General features: G+C 41.0%; 1 protein-coding gene across 2 annotated transcripts in view; it reads left to right on the forward strand.

Moving 5' to 3' along the window:
• Nucleotides 1-12,109, forward strand: part of EIF2B3 (eukaryotic translation initiation factor 2B subunit gamma) — a 102,798-nt gene that overhangs the window by 66,393 nt on the left and 24,296 nt on the right. For both annotated transcript variants that reach the window (XM_075424625.1, XM_009945683.2), the window contains 4 exons: nt 4,474-4,601; nt 5,252-5,445; nt 9,564-9,641; nt 10,298-10,446. In XM_075424625.1, coding sequence (XP_075280740.1) covers nt 4,474-4,601; nt 5,252-5,445; nt 9,564-9,641; nt 10,298-10,446 — 549 coding nt within the window. The remainder of the gene's footprint in view (nt 1-4,473; nt 4,602-5,251; nt 5,446-9,563; nt 9,642-10,297; nt 10,447-12,109) is intronic.

The following is a 12,109-nucleotide window of genomic DNA, read 5'->3' on the forward strand; positions in this document are numbered from 1 at the left end:
CAGGGTGTCTGAAGCTGGTGAGAACTAGCTGCAGGAAATAAAAGCTGTGGATGCTCCCGCTCCTGCTATGGGTCAAGCCAAACAGCACCTCCTGATACCGAGACTTTTGCAAGGCCACCTAAACTTAGACTTAAATAGACTCTTCTATTATTATAAAATATTTGATGATTTTCTTTACCAGCATTGGTCAGAACCGTTATTTTCTGTGTCATACGAAAGACACGGTCTCCAGCAATACATATGTCTAAGAGCCCAATGAAGCATAAGTGTGAATTTTTTTTCTTTTTTAAGTTTAGGTGGTCAACTTTTGGGTTTTTTCCGCAAAACTTTTCTTGTGTTTCAGTTGGCTCCATTGTTCTTCATTTCTTACTAAAGTTTCAGTAAACTTCATTTCGTCCCAGAGGCAGTTGCATTTCAGCAAGAAGTAAAAGTTGGCCATCTCTGGGCTGTAATGTATGTAATGTAATATAATACAATATAATATAATATACATAGATATGAACTTAATTCTGCCATATCACAGAGTGTTCTAATTTCATTTGTGGTTAAAACTCACCAAAAACTTCTGCATAACTGTGTTTAAATATGAAACTTAAAGATCCAGGGTATTTTCACCAAATGTTCTTCATGGGTAAAAATTTTTAATTCAGCACAAACCTTATCTGTGTGCTTGCTGTCATGCAAAAATCTCAGGAACACTGTGAAGACATCATAGTGTACAGGGTCCGAGGATAAAGGGATTCTACAGACATGGTACTGGTTTCTCTCTGATGGTGATAGTACTTGGTAAAGTTACAGTAGTTTAACCAAGTATTCATTTTTGTACCTTAATGTTTTAGGTTTTAAATAAAATTAACCCTGAATATCCTAGGTTTGTAGTGCCTAGGTCTGAGTCTACAGTCAGCGGAGCTGACGGCTAGCAACTGAAGTGTGCTCTGAGCACATTTAATACAGACTTTTCTAGAGGGTTCCTTTTTTAAAAAAATTTTGTCTTCTTTTGAATTCCCATCTGTTTCTTGTACATGCACCATGAATTTCACTTGCCCTCTTGTCTCAATTTCCCCCATGTATGCACTGTCTCTTGCCAACATCCCCCTTTGTTGTGACCGCTGTGTGAATGGAGGATTCCATGCCAGATACAATTCTGATTTTTGTATGCTTAAAATGTGATCAGAATTGATGCCTTTCAAAATTGCTGCCATCTGCCATTGTTCTCGTCAGACTGAAGCCATGTAAGGTGCTCCAGGGATTAGTCCCCCATTCCTTTCCAAGCAGCAATTTAATGGCACTCTCAATCTTCGGCTGTTTAATTGAAAACCTACTACTTTCTGTCGAGGTGAAAACAGACAGATATCACTTCAAATTCTGGGGAATGAAAGATCACAGAAAAGGCTCCTCACTTGAGCTGGAATTTATGAAAGGATGTTTATTTTGGCAAATATTGCTCAAAAGCAAGTTCCTTTTTATCTTCTCTGCCTTCTGGATTTTCCTGTGAGGTGTCAGAGCATGGTTACTCTGATTTGACTTAGAACTGGATTTCTGCCAAAATTTTGTGTGCCCTCCTCTCCTTCTGCCCACCTTCCCACTTTCTTTCTCCTGGTCATAGTAGGTTTTTCCTTATGTTGATCTCGGTGGGTATTTCATTCTTACTTCTTGGTGCTAAAGAAAATAGCAAGCTTAGAAACCAGGGTGATTCCAAGTTTTAAAACCTGAAGAGAATAAAAAAGCCTGCTGTCTTCAGCATACACAGTCTTACACTAATTTCTTCTTAGTGTAGGCATGTGTAGTTCAAGACTTGATCATTCAAGAATTTTTAACACACTACACCAGAAACCTTTTTGGTTTGTTTTCTGAATCTAGGTTACAAGTTAGTTGGTTCTTCCGATCTCCTGCGAATTTTTTTCTCTCTTGATGAAGGGTCTTCAGTCCTATCCCTCCTTTGATTTAAATTCCTTTCCTAGTCCCAGCCAGATGTTTGGTTTCCCCTGCTGTTGACAGTCAGATAATATTCTCACGCTATCACTTCATATATCCACATTTGCAAGATCTGTCACAAAAAATTCTCAAATTTTTGTCACTGAGTGCCTTACTGTTTATTTTTTGATACAGTCCAAAGGCAAATTCCTTTAATGTCACATATGAATTCTGCTTAAACAGCAAGCAAAGGCAAACCTTCCTGTTTTTCCTTTTCCAGTAAGAAGGGTGGGTTTCTCAGCCACATCTTATGGATGACCCAGGAATTTACTCCCATCTTTGCTGAAGTAATGTGGCTAGCACTTCAGAGAATTGCAGGAAAGCTTCAGGAGTTTGGCCAAGAAAGAGTAAACCGTCAAAAACCAGGCAAAACTTTGTCTTTCCCCCCTTCCAGTGCTTTCATTTCCTACCGTGTTGTGTTGTCCTCTGCATCAGACTATTTAAGACTGCCAAATACTTGGATATTTTATAGGTAATATATCTTATAAATGCCATGGCCAGCCTCTGAGGGAAACACAGGATTGTCGTTTTTGGATGGAGTATAAAACCCAAGCAGGAAATCATTGCTGAATGGCACAGCTGCAGGCAAACATTGTAAGCTAGTAAACTGCCCATCTGCACAGCCACACGTGTGTCGGAGCGCGGGGCCAGGGCGGCTGTGGCAGAGCGCGCCTGTAAGTGGTTAGCAGGGAGAAATTTGGTGATTAAAGAATGAAGTGTTTTGCTTCATTAGTTCCTGAAATACAGCTATCTGAAGGTGATTATAATCTTATTTTCAGGAAGGAGGAGTGGCTGAAGACTAGAGCTTTTCCTTGTCTGTAATAAAAAATAAAAGCAAAATTTCGATTCCGGGATGGATTAGATCATCCCACTGCAGGACAGAGGATGTGACACAACCTACCATTGAGGACTGAAGGAAAAGTTTGTCAAGAAAGAGGAAACACTATTTGTTCATAGATCTGAACTGGTGATCACATCTACATCCTCCCATCAAAGTTAGAGACAGGAAAGACTGTTTTGGTCCTTTTTCTGTTTCACTGTCATTGACCTGAACAGGCACCTGGGCGGGTTATGAGCTGTATGTTTCTTGAAGTTTGCACTGTTTAAGATCCGGCTCTGCTGGAGATTTTGCCAAACAAAATCAGGAGACTCATTCTAATACTTTCCTTCTTTAATTTAACCTGTAGTTAGTTCCTAGTTTTGCTGTCTTCCATTCTAAAAAACTCCTCTTTCTTTGCGGGCTATCATTTGTTGAGTTCCTTTAGCCAAGTTCTCTGTGTAAGTTCTCCCAATCCTTCCTCTGAAGTTTAGCACTTCCTCTTTTACAGGCCAAGTTTGAGTTCATTTTCCGCATGATTTTCCCAAGCACTATTTTAAATAATCCACAGTTCAGTAACTAAATGCAGATTGTTAAAATAATGAAACAACAATAAAGCTCTTTTAAGACTGCATCTCATGCACTCCAACTTTAAAAACTATTTATTTGGTTGGTTTTTTTTTCAAGTACTTAATTGAAAAAGAAAATTATCTTTTAATAGTCAAAATTAAATTACCAGGGTTACAGTGCCATTATACAGTAGACTTTCTACACTGATACTTGTCTGTTGGGGAGTGGGGTTTTTTTTATTCATTGTTATGTGTAAATCAATGCAAGAGGAAAGATAATCTAGTGATCAGGGTCCTTGTTGAAGGCATAGGTGGCTTTGGGTCAAGTCCCTGCTTTACCACAAACCCCTCGTGATTTCTCTGCCTCCTATTATTGGGGTGTCAAAATTAATATGATGAAAGTTGAAATCTGTATGCAGGGAAGATGGGTGTGTTGCCAGATGAAGCCTTTGGAAACTTTCTGTTGGCTGATGTGTTTTGGATTGGGGCACCTAAAGAGCATGAAACTCATGTAAACTTGTTAAAATGTGTTGATTTCTCTTGGTTAAAGAACTGAGTCTTTAAAGTGTTGATGTTTCATAGGAGGAGGAGGACATCATTAATGTGTGTCATAAGTATTTTCATTTGTGGATCAGATATTTCAGATAACCTTGAGCATTTCCATTTTTTGTCACAAAGAAAAGGAGCTGCTTTGGTTTTTGCTCTGTAGGCACTTTATTCTGTCTTTTCCTGTCAATTGATGCTATTTTTTAAGCCATATAAAGTGGATTTCAGTTGTTGTCATTAGGATGTTGGTACTTTTCTGCATTCCAGCTGCACACAAGCACAAATTGCAGGGTAATGCCATATCAATTTATAGGCATCTCTGTTAAAATATAGGGAATTACTTCTGAAGATGAAGCTTTTTCCTTATTTCAAATCTTCCTTATATTTTAATGCATTAAGGAAGCATGCGACTAGTGGACATTTTCTTAGTGCCAGATATGTTGCGTACCTGGCATTTTGGTTCGTTCTCATGAAAAATGTTTAAAATGACTGATGATGTTATGCAAAGAAAGTGAAGACATCTAAGTTTTCGTGTCACGGACTTCATGTGTGCTTCTTCTTCCCCAGGACAATCACATCTCTCCGGAGTGAACTGATTCCACATCTGGTCAGGAAACAGTTCTCTCCTCCATCGGTGCAGCAAGGACTAGACAACAAAGAAGAGGACCAAAAGAAAAAAGAACAAGCATCCCCAGGTAAGTACAAGTATCAGAAGATTTGATGAAGGTTTTAAAGCCCACATGCTACAGCTGAATTATTGGGTAGAGTACAGAATTAGCCGCAATACTAGTTTGGGAATTTTTTTTTTGCCTCTTATAGTTCATGATAGCAAAGATTCTAGTAGATTTCTTTTTCAAACACTATTGTGCATTATATAAATAGTTTTGTCCTCCCTTATTTTGGTGTAAATCAAGAGCAAATCAGCTAGGTGCTCTGTATTTTTTTCTTCTGGAATACAATATAGGTAAATGCACTTTTACAAATGTAATTTTCACAGGGAGTTCCTAAGACTGCATAGGGCAACAGACTACGCCTTAACCTCCTTGCAGTGGGAACTGGACAAGATCTTAGATCTTGGAAGTTATTTTTAGCATTTCCAGTGTCTCCTTGTGTGACCTTGGGCAAAACATTGCATCTGTCCTGATCCCTTGATTCCCACCTGCAGAATAAAAATAAGCCCTTGCTCACTACATGTGATAAAATCTGTTAAAGATTACTAAGTATCTAGCCATTCAGATGATGTGAGGCAAACATTTCCTTTCAGCAACAGTATTTTAATAGTATTCCTCTTCAGAAAGTATTTCATTAAATCCTGTCTAACTTCATGCATGTGTGTGTTCTCCAGACATTTATAGTTTCATAAAGGAAGATAATAGCTTGCTGAAACCTGCTCCAGATAACTCTTGTTGGAATGATCACAGAGGAGATATGAATGAAACTCTTCATGAAGGAAAAGTGCGCTGCTACGTCCATTTAATGAAAGAGGGACTGTGCTACCGAGTAAATACTCTTGGATTGTATATTGAAGCTAACCGACAGGTGAGAAAAATACAGAACTGCCATGTGGGAATACAGCAGTAGTTTATGGGACATTTTAGCCTCCAGGAGTGGCTCCCAGCGACACAGCTGAGGAGTGTGGGAATTGAACCAGTGCCATGTTATCTAGGCACATCACCCTACTGGTTGCTGGGTAGGGACATGAGGCCAGGAAGCATTTCTGTCCCTAATTTACTCCATAGCTTTGATTTAGCTAAGAAAACCCCCACCCCACACACTCTTCTGGGCTTTTGGGCCTGGCAAGACCTGCAGCCAAAGAGCCAAAAGGTGTGGAAAATAAGGCTGAAAGAAGCTTTGATAGGTCGTCTGATCAATGTCCTCCATGTCCTAAAGGCAAGATCAGACTCTTCCTAACAGATGTTTATCTGAGTGATAATGACAAAGGTTATTAATGTTTTGCAGAAAGACTTACACTACCCATACATTCAGATTGCCTAATGCTTTCCATTATGAAAGAATTATTTTACGAACAGATTTCACTATAGTGGCACTCAGGCAAACACAGAGGTGAAATGTTGATCTGTTGCAGCTTTCACTTTCACACTACTGAGAGTTCATAAAATAAAAGATCACAGGGGAGGATTAGAGGACTCCTGTACTAGTTAATGAGTTGATGATTAAAAGCTTTTAATATGGGGGGGTGTCTTTTTTCTTTTTGTTGTTTTTTTTTTTCTGATGCAATGTACAAGTTCTCATGTCACTGCTAGTGATGAACTTCGTGCTATCAGAAGTGGACAATTTCCTCTAGTTTTGAAAGACTGATAGGGCATGCAGTGGGGAAAGACTCAAGATTTCTGGAAGTGGGGCTGGGAGAGCGGTGAAGTTATATTGGGAATCCTGGAAGTGCTCACTGCTTGCCTTTGCTCTCAGATTGAGTTGATTTCTTTTAGCTAAAATGAATGGATGAATTTATGCAAATTAAAATTGCAGCATGGCAGAGTGAGTTCACACACTGGAGCTCTTTCTCCTTGGTGCTTGTAGAGGAGCACAGCAATGAAGTGATTTTTTTTTGCAGTTCGGGACATGAGGAAGAGAGGAGGAAGGCAACGCTGCTGTCAGAATGGGAAAACTTACCCCAAGAATATCAGGAACAAGGGTGCCCAAAGGGTTAAAGGAGAACACCGCATGCTAGGGGAAGTGTATGTGTACATTTGGCAGCAGACACTTCAGTAAAAAGTTATTGAGTTGAGCCAGTCAGACTCCATGTGGGTTTTTTTGTGTTGGGTTTTTTTGTTGTTTTTGTTTTTTGTTTTTTTTTTTAACCTACATATTCTACATTTTGGTCAGTTCAGGAAATGTGTTTGCTCCTGGGTGGTACATAGAATTAGTGTTTTGAAATCACATTGGGGCCTTCAACATTGGAAAGGATTTTCTTTGAATTTTTAACTTTTCCAGAATGGTAAAATTTCTAAGGAAACTATGTGGAGGTAAAACATAAATGGAGCTTAATGAGAGGTTGTGAGAAAGGAGTTCCTTTTTTCAATACCACTGCATTTTGTTTCTCTTGCTAATCCTCATAAAAGATACACATGTAATTTTATCAGCCTTTTTTTACCTGTTTTCTTGGTCTCTAAGGAAGACTTTTGATTTCTTGTTTGCTCGTATGTGGGTCTTCACAGACCAGATTCTGATTCCCTGGCTGCAAAGCCAGGATGTGTAACTTTGCTGTCCAGGAGGGCAGACTGATGGAGCAGTAGCAGTCCCATCCAGTAGCCCTGGAAAGGAATGGCATCCTAACCCATTGCCCTTCTGGTGAGGAAACACTTTACTCACATCATTTCACTTCCAGCTGGGTTTCTGGATGCCTGCAGCCTGTGTGTGGGCAGGTGGGTTCAGGAGGGAGTTATCTTCAATAGCAGGAAATAGTTTCTTTGTAAGATGAATTAAATCCAAACACATCTTAAACCTTCCCTTGACCCAGGCACTCCCTCTGACTCCTGCCCCCTATCTAACCTTCCTTTTCAGAGCAAAATGCTGGAGCTGGTAGCTTTCTTGGGTCACCTCTTAGGCTGCACTACCATTGACTGATTCTAATAAGGGTTTTGCTCTGGCCAGTAAAATCCTTTATTTATTTCCCAACACCAGCTTTCCACTGAGGAGGGCAAGAGCCTTTCGTCATTTCTTTCCCTTCCCACAGAGCAACACTGGATAGTAGGAATCTTTCCAACCTATGCTGTAGGTATGCTTTGGTGTGTATTCCTCTCTTCGATCTGTATCTGTTGTGGCTGCCCAGCTGTGTGTCAGGTGAGGACGACGTCCCTTCACCAAGCTGCCATCATCCAGGCAGACTGTCCTAGTCAGTGGTGTTTTGGTAAGCTGGTGGTTTTCTGTAGTGCCTGCAACTTGAACTGAAGGATCTAACCTATTCTTGCTTTTAAAAAATGAAGAAAACACAAGTCTAGTGGAAAAGGACCATCTTCAAGATGTAAAGAGCTACAGGTGTGGAAATGTCTGCTGGGGACAGCTGGCATCCTGAAATGATAACTCAGAGGTGTTAACTCGTCTGAGCTCATCTCATTCATCTGAGTGAAGCATCAACTGAGAAAATTCTTACCGTATGCAAAACAGCACATTTTATCCATCCTTGCATGCTGGAAGGAAAACGTGCTGGTCATATGACAAACAATTTCCTGCAAGTATCATCTCATTTGAGATCTTGAGATTTATTTTTTTTCTGATCTGATCCCAACTTCTTCAGATCTGTGGGATCTGCTTCTTGAGGTTCACTCCCTAGCCATCAGCTCTTCTTACCCAGCTTTCTAAGGAAATCGTTTTACACAATTGTACTGTGTGGCAGCCCCTTCATAGCAGCTTTGGAAATTGCTGGCAACTCTCAGCCAAATTTAGCAACAGAGATCTCGAAGATAAACATTCCTAAGAGTTTTGTAAAAATAGGTGCCTGGGTAGAGAAAAGAGAGACTTAATGAGTGCCGCTTCCTCCCCTCAGGCAAACCCAGTTACACCATCACTGTGCTGAGACTCCATTTGACCTCCCTCCCAGATGGACAGGCAGTGCAGGCATCCGGGCTGGCCAGACAGCCTGTGCAGAGCTCCACACCAGCCCTGGCCCGCGCTGCCCCTCACTCAGGCACACGGTCTGCCGTGACACAGACCTCTTGGCACTCACCCGTCAGTTTGCCACCTTCTGTATCTCCTGTATTTCTTTATCTCCTGTGTTTCTTTGACCGCCATCTCTGTCCTACCAAGGCGCATCATACATTGCATCACCGCTGCAAGTAACTCTGCACAGCACTGTGTCTGTGCATTGCTGCGGGACTCCCACCTCCCTTGAAATCCCCTTCTGTGCTGTCGTCGCCTCTTCTGTGATGTGTGACCTTGGCCCCAGCCGGACGCCAGGAGATGTAGAATGCCCCAGGCTGCCCTTTCACCCAGAAAAGGAGGACTGATGGAGTGATATCCCATCCTCCTGCAATGCTGGCTCCTCTTTCTTTTCAGGAGCCAGTTCAGAATTGCTCTCCATGGATTTGTTCTTGGCTACCTCGTGGGCTGTGTCTCTCTCTATTACCATCGCTGTTTTGTCTGCTTATCTAGCACCTGCCTTCTCTCTGTCAAGAACCTTTTCTTCTGCAGCATTCTACTGTCTGGAATAGCCACTTGATCAGCTTTAGTTTCTTTCTCCTTAAACTTCTGAAATACTTTTTTGTTGCCTGTACCTTAGCATGCTGCCTTACTGAGTGGGCTGAACATAGGCATCTTTTATTGCAGTTTACTGGTTTATATTTTAGATTACTTGCTTCTCTCTCTTGCATTACTGAATGGTGTAAAACAAGTTGAGCTGCATTTGAAATGGGAGATGCTGGACTTTGTAGTAATGTACAGGGTGCCACTGTGTCCAGCTGGAGCCAGCCTGCTTGCTGATGATGATCCAGTGCTTCTCTGCAGGTGGGACGTTGAGAGGAGACATGCAGTGCACTGCAGTGGAATGTACCTGTCTCCTTTACAAAGGGGAAGCTGCTATAACTTAAAATGTTTATGGTAGATGCATAGCTGCGATGGAAACCAAAGCCGTCTTTGAACTGTTTATGTAACGTGTGTATAGTGCTGTCGTGTTAATTGGTGATGTGGGTTTTTCCACCCAGGTTCCCAAGCTATTGCTTAATCTGGGTCTGGAAGAGCCACTGGTTCATGGGTCTGCACAGATCACTGACCGAGGCATGGTGAGTGTTCCCTTTCCCCATCTCAGCTCCTTCAATACAGTCTGCATGCAGTTTGCTTTCCTAAAATTCAGTCCCAGTGTTGGAAGTGAAGCTGAGTTCTGAAGTACAGAACTACAATGTGAATGGTACAGCCCAGAGTCTCCTCGTAGGCTCACTCATGGGTTCCTGCCCTTCAGACTCTGTCTTTTAAAATGTTTGGTAAAAATTCTGTCTTACACCCAAGTCAGACACTGCAGTCTCTTGTTCCCTAGTTTGCCTCCCAAAGGGCACCAAACTTAGAAGGGATCAGTATTTTAGCTCTGCTTCTTGCTAAAGCATTTTGGTTGAATACCAGCTTCAGAACTCCTTTTCACAGGTCTCACTGGGCAAACCTTAGTGAAACTACTGAGTACCAGCAGGACTGTCCTTACTGTGCTTACCTTGCTGTGTAAGGCCTACAGAGACAGAGCAGCTAATGTAGTTTCACCGAGCTAATGGACCTTGAGAAAATTGCAAGGTCCATTTTAGGTCTTTGTTCTGCAAAGGACCCCTAAGAGTAGAGCAGGGTACACTTTGTTTGATGAGTGCATGAGATGTACTGTTTGGAACACATGTACAGAGAAAAATATCAGAGAGCTCTAGGTACTTTTGCCAATTTCTATTCTTTTTTTCCCTAGGTTGGATCAGACAGCATTATTGGGTCATCCACACAAGTGGGGGAGAAGACATCCATTAAACACTCCATCATCGGCAGCATGTGTACCATCAAAGACAAAGTTAAGATAACTAACTGCATCATCATGAATTCTGTTACAATTGAGGAAGGGTATGTCACCTCTTTGTATCTTGGTCCCCTAAATTTGCAATTTCTTTTTCTAGATAGATTCTGAGTCAGTAATTTTTGTCCTGTAAGCAGTCCTTAGCCGGAACAGTCGATACCAGGGGATGTGTTTCTAAAGACTGAGTCAGAAATAAGTGTCTATAAACAGGCTATAAATGCACAAGTGAAATGAATTAGTGAGAGGGGTGAAGTCTTGGAACATAAATTTCTTCTTTTTAGCGGAGATAATATCTTCAGAATGTGTAAGTAAGTTAAGTGGATGTATGAGTCTGTATGAGCTTGTGTGTCATCCTTCCAAGCTTTATTTTGGTGGCTGGGTCTATGAGTATACCTAAAGTATTTGAGGCACAAAGCCCATTTTAAAGTGCTACACTTACCAGCTAGAAGTGTTATCACCTTTGAACATTACAGCTTCACCGAAAGTGTCGTTTTCTTTGGCCTTTTTTTGTCATCTTGCAGCTTTGCTTTACCATTGCATACGCTGAGTAATAGAATAAATGAATAAACTTTTCAAAGAGAAAACCTGCCAGCTAGCAGAGGTTTCCCACGCATTAAAGACACTGACTAAATAGGTAGCCTTGAGCTGTTCATTTCCAAATGTGGGAAAAGTGGCCTGTCTGTAATTGTTGATGTCTGCATGCCCCCATCTTTCCATACATGCTGGCTTCCTGTGGATGTCAGTGGAAAGGAAACTGCTGATTGAGTCTGTGCAGGCCTGTATAAATTCCCTGCTCCTTCATGGCTTGAGGTTTGCTTAGGGCCTCAGGAAAAAGGCCAAACTCTTAAAAAATGCCAAGTTGGCTCTGAAAGTCGCATATCTGAAAAACAAAAAACCCCAAAGGATGTGGGGTCTATGGAGGATACTACTGTTACATAACTAAATTACAGGTAAGTATGGTACCTTACTGCCAAGTGTTTGTCTTTAATGGAAATCCACAGTAATTTCAAGCACATCATAAATCAGAATTCTGTTGAGTATAGAAAATAGCTGGTTTCCAGTTCAGTTGCAAATGGATCCAGAATGGCTGTATCACAAGCACTGCTGTCATAAGAAGTACCAGAACCTCTCTCGTTTGATCATGAGACGTTCTGTCATTTTGATTAATGAATTGATGCCACAGTTGTAATGGTATGGTTTTGCATACGAGGTGAGCAGCTCTACTGTTAAATGACGGAGGCAGCTAAGAGTACAAATAGTGCTATTTTTACAAATAGTCCCAAATCAGCTTGTGTTTGTCTGGACTGGCATATAGTGTTTTTCTCTTCTAAATTAAGCTCAGAGTTGTTATCTTCAGCATTGTACAAAAATGCCAGAAGCATCATAAAGATTATGATTTTTTTGTTGTTGTTTAAAGAGGGAAAAAGTAACTTTTAGTGTAACATTTTTTGTGAATTTCTGGAAAACAATGTAATCCCAAGTCACTGTCAGTGAGAACAATGTAGCCACCATGGAGTGAAAAACCTCATAGTCCCAGGGGTTTACCCTCTTTAGCTGCTCTATGATTACTGCACACTGATGCACTGGAGTCAAATTTATAATTATTATTCTCCAACCAGAATAAGTTTATAGATTGTGGAGCTTTATTTCAAAGCATACTGTAATTCATATTATATAGATCTGCACAGATACTGAGCTGATGAAGTATTT

The sequence above is a fragment of the Opisthocomus hoazin genome, chromosome 6 (assembly GCF_030867145.1).
Source record: "Opisthocomus hoazin isolate bOpiHoa1 chromosome 6, bOpiHoa1.hap1, whole genome shotgun sequence".
NCBI lineage: Eukaryota > Metazoa > Chordata > Aves > Opisthocomiformes > Opisthocomidae > Opisthocomus > Opisthocomus hoazin.